Source organism: Bos indicus, chromosome 3, assembly GCF_029378745.1.
Source record: "Bos indicus isolate NIAB-ARS_2022 breed Sahiwal x Tharparkar chromosome 3, NIAB-ARS_B.indTharparkar_mat_pri_1.0, whole genome shotgun sequence".
Classification (NCBI taxonomy): Eukaryota; Metazoa; Chordata; class Mammalia; order Artiodactyla; family Bovidae; genus Bos; species Bos indicus.
In genome coordinates, this window is record NC_091762.1 from 106,897,531 (window position 1) to 106,912,292 (window position 14,762).

Below are 14,762 nucleotides of genomic sequence, written 5' to 3' on the forward strand. Positions count from 1 at the left end.
AGGGGATCTTCCCGACCCACATCTCCTGCTTTGGCAGGCGGATTCTTAACTGCTGAGACAGGAAGCCTGAGAGTAAGTTACTCTATAATAAACTGATCCATTGATTATATGGAGCTGCCTGCCTTCTTTTTCGGTCTCAAAATGCCTTCTCAGTTCAATGGGTACTTTTTGTTTCCTCCACCCTCCAACACCCATCCACTCAACGATGCAAATCAGAACCTAGAAGCCATCCTTGATAACTTCCCCTCACTACACCCCAACATGAAAGCCATTATCAGGTCTTACTGATTCTGCCCCTAAACTGTGTCTCAGATCCATCCAACTGTCTTCAAATCCACCGACTCCCCACCCAAGCCACCCAGACAATTGTAGTAATTGGGCAGGCCTCTCTACTTTGTACTTGATCCCCTACAATCCATCCTAAACATAGTAGCCAGTGTGATCTTTTAAAGTTGCAAACCATCCTGTGTTTTCTGAATTCCATGTCAATTATAATACAAACTATCAAAATATAAAACAAAAGAAATCTGAGATTTATAAACCCAAATAATGTTGAAAATGTTTTTTGTCAACGTGAACCAGCTTTCTCTATCTTTAAGCTGAGTCATCCTTAAAAAATGTAAACAAAATAATTTCACTCCCCTACTTAAATCTTTCAATACTTGCCTATGGCTTTTAAGGTAGAGATCCTTGAGGCTTTCTTTCTCAGCCCCTGTATCATTTGGCCCCTTCCTACCTTTCCAGGTTCACTGCAAGACACTCTTCTGGAAACCCTGCTTACTGTGGTCTGGTCACTTGGCTCTCTTTCAGTTTTAACATGCCAAGCTCTTTCCAGTTTCCATTTCCTTTGTCCAGAATGCTCTTTGACTAAGTAACTTCTATTTATCCTTCAGGTTATAGTTTTAAAACTGTTTCCTTGACACAACTGAAATTAAATACCCCTATTGTTTCTTATCATAACTTTTATTTTTTATTCAAAGCATTTGCCACTATTTATAACCATATATTTGTATCATTTTTGCTTAATTTCTGCCTCCCCTGGGCTTCCCCAGTGGCTCAACGGCAGAGAATCTGCCTGCAATGGAGATGCTGGTTTGATCCCTGGGTCTGGAAGATTCCTTGGAGGAGGGCACAGCAACCCACTCTAGTATTCTTGCCTGGAGAATCCCATGGACAGAGGAGCCTGATGGGCTACAGTCCAGAGGGTTGCAAAGAGTCAGACAGGACTGTAGCAACTTAACACGCATGCTGCCTCCCCTGCTACACTGTAAGTTCCACAAGGGCAGGGGCCATGGCAACTCTATTTACTGCAAAAGCTCCAGTACCCAGCACAGAGTACTGGGTACACAATCAGTAGTTATCCAGTAAATGAATGAATCCTTGTAGAGAAACAGTGTTAGACAAAGCAAATAAATCCATAAAAGTTCTGTTGATTGGCTGAGGATTCAAGTGTTGAAATTGTGAGGCTCCCCAATTTTTGCTTAAAAACTTCCTTGGCAAATTCTTAATTTTATAGGACCACTATTTTATACAAATGGTTGTTTTCTTTATTGAACCAGTGACTGGAAATAAGTCTAAGGAAGTCTACACATGAGAAGAAGGCTTAAAGAACCACAGATTGCTCTTAGTGGACATAGGATCCCACTATGGAAATAGCAAACAAGTTCTGGCTTTTCTTTCTTCTACCAAACCTTGTGATTGCGATTAGAACGGTTCTATCTATTTTAACCATGTACACATGTGAACATTATACATACACACGAAGAGGATCTAAAGCAATTCATTCTAAATCACAGATTTTGCAGCTGGGTTATTATTTGTTTCTCCTGTCATTTATATCAGCCAGTATTTCATAAAATGACTACCTCCTGTAGCTGCCAGACTACCAGAGATCCCAGAGACTGACTTAAGAGTTTCTCTGAATATTTTTCCTCTATGCAGATTTGACTGGCTGTTTATAATGAAATCCCTGTATTTCATCGACTATTGCTGCAGGCTTTATACTAGAAATAGTCTGTGTAATCAAGAATGCTGGTGACTTTGCATAGGATGCTGGGTTCTTGGTATCAATACCAAATTCAGTAAAACTGAGAAAAGTGGATCAAATCCATCCATCTGAAAGGTGATGCACTCTAATTTGATGGGATGCTCCATTACAAAATAATTGTGAAGTCCATGTGACACCACCACCACACAGCTAAGTGGAAAACCTGTGGCAAAGTAGACAGCTTCTAGCCTGCAATCGAAATGATCTTTCCTTGCTGGCAGCTGCATGTTTAATTGGTCCTAGCTGACTAAGGCTTCCCTGAAAGGTTCTGCAATGGAGGTGAACCCAACTTTCTCGCAGCATCTATGGATAGTCAGGAGATTAACATTCATCCACTCAGTCAACAGGAATACATACTACAGGGAAGGCACTGTTTGGGTCCTGGAGATGGTGCAAAATTAAAACCACGTTTGCACTCAGGTACCACTGACTGTATTTGATTAAACTTCTAACTCCTTCTCTCCTTCAGTTCAGTTCAGTCACTCAGTCGTGTCTGACTCCTTGCGATCCCATGAATAGCAGCACACCAGGCCTCCCTGTCCATCACCAACTCCCAGAGTTCACCCAAACTCATATGCATCGAGTTGGTGATGTCATCTGGCCATCTCATCCTCTGTCGTCCCCTTCTCCTCCTGCCCCCAACCCCTCCCAGTATCAGGGTCTTTTCTCATGAGTCAATTCTTCGCATGAGGTGGCCAAAGTATTGGAGTTTCAGCCTCAGCATCAGTCCTTCCAATGAACACCCAGGGCTGGTCTCCTTTAGGATGGACTGGTTGGATCTCCTTGCAGTCCAGGGGACTTGCAAGATTCTTCTCCAGCACCATAGTTTAAAAGCATCAGTTCTTCGGCGCTCAGCTTTCTTCACAGTCCAACTCTCACATCCATACATGACCACTGGAAAAACCATAGCCTTGACTAGACAGACTTCTGTTGGCAAAGTAATCTCTGCTTTTGAATATGCTGTCCAGGTTGGTCATAACTTTCCTTCCCTTCCCTCCTTATCAGCGACCAAACGACACCAGGACAGTAAAGTGCAGAGAGCTGCCACTCTTGAAATCCTTTGATTATGAAACGCTAAAGGATAGGAATCTCGGGAACAGGGTTCACAACACATTATGTTCTCTAACATGAGGATTTCAAAATCTTGGAGCTATGAGACCCAGGAGGATATTAGCCCAATTTCCTAATTTCACAGATTAAGAAACAAGAGGTTCGAAAAGAAAAGTGACTTGTTTCCGAACACAAAGACTGACAAGATTACTAAAATACCTTCTTCATAATCATTACTGTGCCTTTTTCAGGCTTTAAAAATACACATTTGTATTTAAAAACTGTTATTCACACATCCATATATGGCTTTCACCCAACCTGCTTTGGTGAATTCTTTCAGTTAACCAACATTATCTCTTTGAAAGGGAAAGGGGAAGCATATTGACAGTGACTCAAATCTTCCGTTGTTTGGTGCTTTGAATGGATGATCTCATTTTATCCTCACAACCCTCACAGGGTTCTTCTGCCTTAACAAACGAGGCAATTGGCACCTCAGGAAATTTAACTGTCTCAGAGTGGTTAAAAAGTATTCCAGGTCTCAATCCAAAATGCATATACTCTAGTTTCTACCTGACTGCTAACATCACCAATGAATGAGCAGCCTCTTGATCTAGGAAAGAACATGCTTACTGTAAATCTCAAAAGAAGAATCACCCTTTCCCACTAATAATCTTTTCCAAAATTAAAGGCAAAACTGTTCACATTCCTGTTTTCCTTGAGCTTTGCTTATATCCCAATTAGAAAAAGTTTGAATTATAAAGTTTTTAAGCAGATGAAAGACACATTTCCCCCATAAATTCAATAAAAAGACCAAAAACGGCCAGAAAAACTCAGGCATTCCTAAGAGAACCAAAGAATTATCTGTTCCCTTTCTAATCACCACCAAGTCACAGAACTTGCAAATCTCACTTTACTCTCCACATCCTGCCCTAACAAAATGAGCAACAATTACCTCATTTGAATTTAATCCATCAATTGCAGCCAGAGGCACTTTCCCAAGCAGCACTGTGCCAGTCACCTCTTTTACTCCAAACACTGGGGAATCAAGCTCCTCCTGGATCGGCATTCCAGCAAGGGAAGCCTCTTCTAGAATAGGAGTTCCTTCTGACACAGGCACTGAATCAGCACGGGAAGTATCTCCCAGGAAGGGTGCACCAACAGGGAATACTTCCTCCACTGCTGGCACTGCAGCAGCTGCAGCAGGAGGCTCCTCTGGGGTGAACACTTTAACAGTTGGGGTATCAGACTCCTCTGGAGCAGACAGTACCGCAGCTGCAGCTGCAAGCTCCGCTGGGGTGGGCACTGCACCAGCTGGGGTGGCAGACTGCTCTGGGGTGGGCACCGCACCAGCTGGGGCTGCAGGCTCCTCTGGGGTGGACACTGAACCAGCTGGGGTGGCAGACTGCTCTAGGGTGGGCACCGCACCAGCTGGGGCTGCAGGCTCCTCTGGGGTGGACACTGAACCAGCTGGGGTGGCAGACTGCTCTGGGGTGGGCACCGCACCAGCTGGGGCTGCAGGCTCCTCTGGGGTGGACACTGAACCAGCTGGGGTGGCAGACTGCTCTGGGGTGGGCACCGCACCAGCTGGGGCTACAGGCTCCTCTGGTGTGGGCACTGCACCAGTTGAGGCAGCAGGTTCCTCTGGGGTGGACACTGTACCAGCTAGGGCTGCAGGCTCCTCTGGGGTGGACACTGAACCAGCTGGGGTGGCAGACTGCTCTGGGGTGGGCACTGCACCAGCTGGGGCTGCAGGCTCCTCTGGGGTGGACACTGCACCGGCTGGGGTGGCAGACTGCTCTGGGGTGGGCATTGCACAAGCTGGGGCTGTAGGCTCCTCTGGGGTGGGCACTGCACCAGTTGAGGCAGCAGGCTCCTCTGGAGTGGACACTGCACAAGCTGGGGTGGCAGACTGCTCTGGTGTGGGCACTGCACCAGCTGGGGCTGCAGGCTCCTCAGGGGTGGGCACTGCACAAGCTGGGGCTGCAGGCTCCTCTGGGGTGGGCACTGCACCAGCTAGGACAGCAGGCTCCTCTGGGGTGGGCACTGCATCAGCTGGGGTGGCAGACTGATCTGGGGTGGGCACTGCACCAGCTGGGGCTGCAGGCTCCTCTGGGGTGGGCACTGCATCGGCTGGGGTGGCAGACTGCTCTGGGGTGGGCACTGCACCAGCTGGGGCTGCAGGCTCCTCTGGGGTAGGCACTGCACCAGCTGGGGCTGCAGGCTCCTCTGGGGTGGGCACTACATCAGCTGGGGTGACAGACTGCTCTGGGGTGGGCACTGCACCAGCTGGGGCTGCAGGCTCCTGTGGGGTGGGCACTGCACCAGTTAGGGTGGCAGACTGCTCTGGGGTGGGCACTGCACCAGCTGGGGCTGCAGGCTCCTCTGGGGTAAGCATTCTAACAGTTGGGGTATCAGGCTCCTCTGGGGTGGGCACTACACCAGCTGGGGCTGCAGGCTCCTCTCGGGTAAACATTCTAACAGTTGGGGTATCAGGCTCCTCTGGGGTGGACTCTGCTCCAGCTGGGACTGCAGGCTCCTCTGGGGTGGACACTGCACCAGTGGGGGTGACAGGCTCCTCCGGGGTATCATCCTCTGTGGTGGGCACTGCAGCAGCTGGAGCAGTCCCCTCAGGAGCAGGCACTGCAGCAGCTGGAGCAGCAGCCCTCTCTGTGGCTGATACTGCAGCAGCTGGGCCATCCTTTTCTAGGGTAAAAACTGAAGCAGCTGGGACATGTGCCTCTACGGCGGCCACGGAAACAACTGGGACATGCTCCTCTGGGAAGGGCACCATGACAGCGGCTATCGCAGTTCCCTCTGGGACAGGCACTGCAGCATGTAGGGCATCTTCCACAGTGGGCACTGCAGCAGCTGCGTCAGGCTTCTGTGGGATGGATGCCCAGTCCTCCAAAACTGCTTCCGTGTTCCTAGCCTTGGTAACTTGTTCCTCCAGAAAGGTATTTAGCAATGAATTGGAATCTCTCATTTCTGCTTCTCCTTCCTCCAATGAGGCCACATTCAGCTTGGGCTTGGTCCCATTCGCAGTCTCCACTCCATCTCTGCTGTGCCTCAGTCGTCCAACCGGCAGGTGCACACTCAGGAACTCTGGCTCCGGGGACTTCCTCTGGAGATTCTGGGAGACTCGCTCTGGGAGTTTGCCAGGAAGATGTGCTGAGGCTCGGTCCTCCAGCCTGGCTTCACAGCCCAGTGCCTGTGCTTCACCACCTTCATCACAAGCTCCTTCCACGGACAACAATTCACAAGGGTCCACATCTCCCAAGGAAGTCAGACGGTTATTTCCTTCATTAATAGCTCCCTTCTCACTTTCCCGATGAATCTCATCTGTTGGTAAATGTGACTCGTCTGGCAACACCTCTCCTTCAGATCCTGAGGTAACATCTGTGAGTTTATGGCTAACAGCAGAACTGAGGGGGGCTCTCTCCACACACTCCTCAGCATTCCCCTCAACTTCATGACCGTCCACCTGGGACAAACTGCTGTGTTCTTTGGCCAGCTTGGCTTCAGAGTCTGGTACATTTTCTTCAGGAGAAGCCCTGTGATCAGAGTTGGACCATCCTCCCGGGGACTCCAGATCAGTCAGGAGTCTAAGGTTAAATTCCCCAGCAGTGTCGGGGCTAAAAGGCACTTTTTCACCCTCCTCCTCACTAACAGTGGAAGTGTCCCTCATGGAATCAGAGTAGGCAGTAAATTCCACAGTATTAGGCACCTGAGAAGAATCCAGGGCATTGAAAGAGTCACTGTCCAACCCAGGACCATAGTCCTTGGTCCTTACCTTTAAAAGGCCTAGGTGCTCCTTTTCTAAGGCAGCCCCTGAAAAAGGACTGATTACAAGTGAATTTTCTGCATCCTGGGATGGGGCCAGCCCTTCAGAAGAGGCTTGATTCTCCAGCTCAACTAGCGGAGTCACTCCTTCTTCAGATAAACACTCCTTTTCAAGTTCAAGAAACATCTGCACTGAGTCTGTGTCAGAGAGCTGCTCTGAGTTGGCAGGACCAACAGTGCATTCTAAATCTGAAACAAGACCCTCCAGCCCCAGAGCAGTCCTGTTTCTCAGTTCTCCTACGGCGCTCTCACCTGTTAGAACACAGTTGTAATCCAAAGATGCGGCCTTGAGAACAGAAGCCAAACAGTTCTGAGCAGGCTGCGGGTCATGAGAGCAATGGATCTGACCAAGAGCTAGGTGCTCAAAAGCTCCCAAGACAGTGGTGGAGCAGCCGACTCCATCCTCCACCACTGCCGCAGTATCTGCTTGCTCTCCTTCTTCAAAGATATCTGCCAGGCTGTTCTCCTCATCTGCTGTTAGAAAAGTCTTTCCACTCTCTGAAAGTTTCTCTTCCTCCCACTCCTCCGCAGCCTCCATCATGATCCATCGCTCATCCTCCTCAAACTTTAGCTCAGACTCTGTTTTCTCCCTGAGGCTGGGGGTTATGAGAATATGCAACTCTGAATCCAACAGCTCTTCACTCAGGCAAGGGGAGAGAGGTGGCAATTCTACAGTGCAAGCTGTGTCCCCCAGGGGGTGCTGCTTCTCGCTGAAGCCTCCCTTAGCCAAACTTTTCATGGCTCTGGGCCAGGTTGCACTTGGGAATCTGTGTTCCTGCATTACATCTGTGTTACCACTTGCTGCTGCAGCTTCTGACTCTAGAGGCTGGAATTCATGAGAAGAGCTCTCACTGCGCTGTTGCAATCTGAAGTCTTGGCTGTTTCCACCTAAGTTTTTTACATCCTGCATTTCTGGAATACCTATGGATTTGGACACATGTTCCAGAGTTACTGACTCTGACTGAGGTTCCTTGTGGTCCACGTGACCAGAACTTTCTGTTAATGCAGAACTGGACTCCTTCTTCTCTTGCAAGGAAGGATTTGAAACACCGGCTTCGGAAACCTCACTGAGAGAAGCTTCCATCCTTTCGGCGAATTCTGGGAAATTGGGTGGCATGAAGGACTTCCAAGATCTCCTGTTAATGTTGTCCTTGCGTTCTGCATTTGGCCGCCTTCTGGGTGGCACAGGTGCTGACTTCTGCACATCACTGCTTAGCTTTAGTGCGTCAAATATTATTCTCTCGTCCAACTTTTTGCCTTCTGGTGCTCTGGATTCAAAAACATTAGCGGCTGCTCCTAACGTACCGTTGCTGGATATAGTGCTTCCTTCTATCTTTTCCATGGTGCTTTTTGAAGTCTGATTAAGCTTTGACCCCTGGTCAATTTGTTCATTTATCCTCATTGTATCATATATAGATCGCTGTGGAACATAACAATCCTCTATGTAGCCATCCTCTTCCTCCCCCTTTCCCAGGCAGGTGGGGTTCTGCCTTAAACAGTCCGGCCTGCTGAGTGGCTTACCCATACTTTTTCAATCAAGATGAACCATCAACCTTTTAAAAGTTTATCACAGGTTCCCCCAAAATGCATTCTGCGTAAGTTAAAAACCCTTTTACATGTTCATAATTGCGAACCCCCCAATCGGATCTTCCCTCCAGAAAGGCCTGGAAGTTGCACTTTGAAACTGTTCTGGGAGAAGCTCTAAGATAAACAGTTTTTTCCTCACAGGTTAGCAGCCTCATAGTTGCAGACAAATAATTGGTTTAACGTAATCAACAAAATTATTCCTTCTATGGCTTTTCTTTAAAGAGCACCGCTCTAATTCAGTCAGTTAAAAAAAAATCATCTGATATTGACAAGTCTTATTCAATATCTAGTTCCACTCACTTCTCACCCGAGCAGAGTTGGAAGCAGAGGATTTACATCGATTGCGTCTTTTAATAACAATGGCACAGCCCCTCTGGTCTTCAAGTATGGCCCAAGCTCCTAAGAATTCCTTTCATTTTATCCTCGGTTCCAGCCCTGGAGAGTCCAGCTGGTCTGAATTAGCCATTCGTCCTCCCTAGTTCGGGTGTTTGTATTTGAACTGGGCTGGTCGGCGGATATTCCTGCAACTTTAAACACAGGAAGTCCTTCATTCGCGGCCAGCTTGGGGCTTCCTGTCTCCAAAACATCATGGCATTGTTGTGGCTCCCAGAACAGCCCAGCGCCGCGGCCGCAAAACAAGGCGAGTGGAGCCCGGCGCCGGGCCTTTGAGGGGCCGGAGGGCTGCGACGGAGGCCGAGGGTCAGTCGGTAAGGCTCACTCCCTGCCGCCCGCTTCCCCGCGCCCCGAGGGCCACGGTCGCCTCACCGCAGGCTGGCAGGTGGCTCCCGGCCGCGCCGGCCTCCAGTCCCGCGCTCAGGAAGTTAGTTGGTGCCTCAGGCAGCTGAGTCCCGCGTGCTGTGGGCGCCGCCTCCCCCGCCGCCGCCGCCAGTCCCCGGTCCGCAGCCGCCACGCCGTGGGCTGCATGTCAAGCAGCCGCCTCTATTCTCCGCCGCCGGCCCCGCGGCCCCGCCGTCCTCCCCGCCCGCAGCTGTCACGGTCCCGGCATGCAAACTTCTGGCTGGGAACAAAAGGCTCCGCTCGGGCCGGGCGGGGGCGAGCCCGCCTCCCTCGCGCCGCGCGGCCCGCTCGCCCGCCGCTCGCTGGAAGTGCTCGACTGGCGGGCGGCTCTCCTCCCCCTTCCCCGCGCCGCCGCGCCGCCCCACCCGGGCAGCCCCCCTGGAAGCCCGGGAGCGCGACGCGGAGAGCTCGGGGAGGAGGGCGGGGCAGAGCCGGGGCGAGGAGCTGCCGAGCCGGAGGGAGGGGGCGACCGAGGGGATTGGAGGCCGAGGCACCGAGGGAGGGGCTTCTGCGCGGCTCTGGGCGAGGGAGCCCGGCGCCCGCCGCTCGGGGGGCGGGCCCACGCCCACCGCGCCCCCGGGGCCGGAGGGAGAGCCCCGCCCCCTGAGAGAGAGAAGGGTGGGGAGCGGCACCAGCGCCAGTCTCGGCCGCGCAGCGCAAATCCCCTGACAAAGGAAAGCCCCGCCCTCCCGCCGCTGGCCCGGCCCCTGTCGCCCCCGCCGCGTCCCAGCCCTCCGGGCTCCTAGCCCTAGGGCGAGCTAACCCAGAAGGGGCGCCCCCGCCGCTCCGCAGCCAGCTGGCTCTGGCAAGGGCCATTCTGGGCCCCATTTGCCGGCATCACTCCCCGCTCCGGCTCTGCCGCCAAAGGGGTGTCCCTAGTCCCTCCAGTGTCACCTTTAGCGCGCCCCTGCCGGGCCCAAGAACACTCCAGCCTTAAACCTGGCACTTAAATACGGACCAAGTTATTGGATAAACTCCAGGCACCTTCCCTCTCCCGTTCCTCACGTCCGTCAGGTCTCTGTTCATTCTCTCGCCGGGATTTCTTTGCCCACAGATCTGAATGGTGTTGATAACTGAGGCGAAGGGAACTGACGGCGGGGGTGGCGGGGGAGATGCTGGCAGCAGCGCCCCAAGCCCCAGAACCTGGGCTCCTTCACCGCTGGGCACATCCAAGGAAACCTGAGCTCCTCGGGGCCAAATGAAAAGCAGGGGTCTGTATTTCAAGTCTCAAGATGGAAAATTCTAAAGAAAAATGGCCCACAATCCCGTCCACAGCTTTTTGGCTTTTATAAAAGCCATCTAGACGCCTGGTGACTGTTAAACAAAGAAAAGTACAAAGGGCAACCCAGAAACCCGTCCACCAGAGCAGCTGCATATCAGAAGGGGTGTAATATGCTGCTCCTTTGTGATGGTCATTTTCTGATTTTATGAAGAAAAAAAGTCTATTAGAATCTCTCAACTGACCATGTGGTCAATACAGATGGTAAAACTTATGGAAAAGTTATTTCTACCCTCTATACAAACTGTAAGTGAAGCCAATAGCTGGTGTATGGAGATCTGGCAGTGAAACTCTGAGCTGAGCCTTAGGCTGACTTGAGCCAGAGAGGTCTTTGGCAAAAAGGAGGTGTCAGCTGAAGCCTGTGATCATAATTAAGCAACTAAAAGACCTTTCACTGGCAAAATGTCTTACACGTCATTTCTCACTTCGAAAGAGGCTGCTGATCAATTTCTGCCCACTCAAATTCAAAAGACTCTATCTATCCATCTGTAAACTGAAAGGGAGGGTGGGCAGACTAGATTGTGTCTTGACAGCTTTTCTCACTTGAATATTCTTTAGTCCTAAAACTGTTAAAGGAGCTGCCCCACAATGCTGACTCCTCCTGGTCCTACACTGTAAGACTGTCCTCTGAGGAACAAACAGCAGAAAGAACCAAAAATGTTTGAACTAGGGAAGGTTTCCAAGCAATATAATGAACATCAAGTATCTAAAGGGCTGGGAAGTGGGAGGAAGGAAGCTTGTTCTGGATGTCTACTTAAGCTGGCACACTATGATCCAAGGGTAGATTTCAAACCAACAAAGCTTTCTCACAGCTATTCGAAGAATAGGGCTTCCCCTGAAGGGATGACTTTCCTGACCCCAGAGGTGTCTGAGCAGAAATTCAAGCAATCACTTGGCAGAGATTTGGGGAAAGAGATTTACAATTCCTCTTTCAGTTTGTTCAAGATGAATTTTAAGGTCCCTTCTAACTCTAATTCAGTGTGATTGGAGGGCTTGATTAGCTTATGTATCTGATACTTAACATTTCAGGGAATCTGGGTTTTAATATTCCTTTAATTATTAAGTACAACTGGAAAAACCCAGGGAAGGCAAGATCAATTTCACTAGCAAATCTCCCTGGCAAAATACTCGTCAGTATCTGAATACTTACGTGTTCAGATATCATAACAGACTATTTAGTGTGCCAGGGGCCCTCTGGCTGGAAGAATCTGAGGAATTCTGGCTCTGGACTAAGGGTGGGTGGTTATTCTATTATAAAGAATGATCTTGATGTGGAATCACAAACTTCATAGCCAGAAATTCCTTTCCTGTTTGCTCACTAAGTCAGGTGCCAATGAATTCAGTCTTTTCTTAATCCTTCCCCACACCTATTTACCTTAGTCTCACCACTCTCACCAATGCTCCATATTACAGTCAACTAAGTAAAGGGAGCATTTTAGCAACTATGAAGTTCAGATTCAAATTACTTATCAGCTTAAGTCACATTCTCTCTGATTAGTGTATTAGGAGGCTATATTAAGAGACTATTATAAAGAAATCTCTCCAAAATTCAAACATGGCCTTATAGAAAGGATTATATAAAGTTGACCAATTACTCCCCTCCCCTGCAAAAAGTGCTTTGCTCCTTTCTTTGAATCATCAGTTTGTGTTGAGAGAGAAAAAAGGCACAAAGTCTCTTTCCTCCATGTCTTTTTTAAAAAAAAATCTGTTCATGAGTTTCTCCTTAGTTTTGGTATGTGGAACTCTGCCAATAGCCATCTCAGTGACTGAAATAAATACCTGATACAGCTTTCAACCTCTTGTTACCCTGATAGCTCCAACAAAAAAAGCATCTGTTCATTTCACATGCTGTGTGTAAACTTTTAAAAAGAGAAGTATAGCGAGCACCTCTTTGATGCTTCCCCCATTCCTATAACACAAATATATGTGCTGATGCCAAATTTTAAATTAGTTTCCAGTTAGTTGATTACAGAGTTCAAAGAATTCTCTATTTATTTCGAAATTCCTAAGAACAGAATTGGTGTCAGATTTTCCTTTGGTGAACTTGGAAGAAAGAACAATCTTGGCCCTTCCTGCTGTCTAATTAAAACAGAAAGGTGGAGTCGCCTCACACCCTAACACAGCTCCCTTTCCAAGTTTTGGACTTGGCACTTTGCCTTTGTCTGCTCCAGACTTAAACCACCAGCCTCCAAGGAAAATCTGGAGACCCTAGAGGCATACTTCCTCAGATTCTATAATGCCTTTTCATCCACCTCTCTCTTGGAGGATTAGTGCTGACTAGAGGAGGAGACAGAAGACTGGTTGGATCTTGCACATTTAAAACCTACAAAATGCCTTTCATCTTGGGATCTCTAGATTTTACAAGCATTTATTTAGTAGCAAGTGGAAACTCCACAGTATTAGTCTGAACCTGTTGGGCATCAGTCACTACCATCTTTTTATTACATAAAGATGGCTACACAGTGGCTCATTAAGCAATGCAGCATGATGTGAAGCTTGCTTTAAATCTAAGGATTTTGATGCTATTTGAGCTCTTGTGTATTTCTAAACCCATGAGAAAGCTTTCCATACACTCTTCAGGAACTTTCATGACCCCTATAGCCCTTTCCTGCTTGTAGACTTTTCATATTAATCCCTCTTTAGCCACTCCCCACGACAGTGGTGATGACAAAAGCACAGGGCTTTGTGAGAAAAGACCCAACAGGACAGTGGGAGGCAGGAAAGCAGGAGATTCCAGGAAGCCTTTATGGAGGGAATCACATTTACACATCAGGATCTGGAGATGCAGAGATGGTAGAGACAAGGATTTCTAAGTGAAGGACTAAAGGCTGGAAACCTAAAGAGGCCAATTCAAAGTTATCATGGTTTAAGTTATAGGATAGATGCAAGGGAAAAATGAAAGGTCAGAATGGTAAGTAGCTCAGGTCAGTTCACCAAGGCCCTTGAATGCCAAACATGAATTTATGCTTTATTTGTGCATGCTAAGTCACTTCAGTTGTGTCTGACTCTTTGCAACCCATGGGCTGTAGCCCGCCAGGCTCCTCTGTCCATGGGATTCTCCGGGCAAGAATACTGGAGTGGGTTGCCATTTCTTCCTCCAGGGGATCTTCCCGACTCAGGGATCAAACCTGAGACTCTTACCTCTCCTTTGCTGGCAAGTGGGTTCTTTATCACTAGCACTACCTGGAAAGCTCAAGACTTTCTTCTTTAACTTACCACAGGTTCGTACAAGTGACTGAGTCGTGTGTGGAAAATTTCTAAGAATCTGAGCCTGTCTGCTCACTCAACTGCCACTTGATATAAATTATTGCATTACAAAAAATCCAAATCTTAATTGCAGAGGCAGACTATTTGAACTTCATAACTGATCAGCTAGAGGGTAGGGGTTAGGGGGAAAATAAATGTATAAAAATGCTGTCGGGACCTCCTCAGTGGTCCAGTGGCTAAGATGCCATGTTTCCAATGCAGGGGGCCTGGGTTCGATCCCTGGTCAGGGAACAAGGTCCTGCAGGTCGCAACTAGGAGTTCAAATGCTACAACTAAAGAATCTCACATGCTGCAACTTAGACCTGGCACAAATAAATAAAAAACAAATATTTATTAATAATAATAAATAAAACTTTTTATTTGGTTATAATAATAACCAAAACAAATAAATAAATATTAAAAAATAATAAACCTCTTTGGATGACTGAGGGCCCAGCATACTATCAAACAGCAACAGACAGGAAGAACTACTGGAGGAGCTAACACATTCAGTGTAGCACATACTGAGTGTGAGGTACTCAAAGGCTACCCATGTGGAGGTATCCAGAGAGACCAAAGGTCAGGGTGGAGATAACAGAGGTAGAAAACTTCTGTAGGACAGTGAGGAATTGGCCATCCCAGGGCTGAGCGTGGAGAGAGGTGAGAAGAGGGTGGATGACAGGATTTCAAGAGCCACAGGTAAGGAAGTAGAAAGACAAATCGAAACAGAAAGCAGAAGAGCAGCCAGAGAAGAAAATGGAGAGAGCTCAATGTCAGGAAGGTGAATGGACAGGAGGGTTTTGAGAAAGAAGATACGATGTTAAATGGTGCACAAGAAAGGAGGAAGACCATTAATTAAGACAAGGCCACTGGGCTTGGCAACTAGGACGTCAGTGAGAACTTCTGCAAGAATGC

At 48.6% G+C, this 14,762-nt stretch overlaps 1 protein-coding gene across 23 annotated transcripts in view; it reads right to left on the minus strand.

Annotated features, from left to right (window-relative positions):
• The window catches only part of MACF1 (microtubule actin crosslinking factor 1), a 340,946-nt gene that overhangs the window by 58,930 nt on the left and 267,254 nt on the right, over positions 1–14,762 (minus strand). The window contains exon 1 of one of the 23 annotated variants that reach the window (XM_070786809.1): positions 4,050–9,043. The exons of the other annotated variants lie outside the window; for them this stretch is intronic. Coding sequence (XP_070642910.1) covers positions 4,050–8,462 — 4,413 coding nt within the window. The 5' untranslated portion in view covers positions 8,463–9,043. Of the gene's footprint in view, positions 1–4,049; positions 9,044–14,762 lie in introns of those variants that run through there. 23 annotated transcript variants of the gene reach the window in all.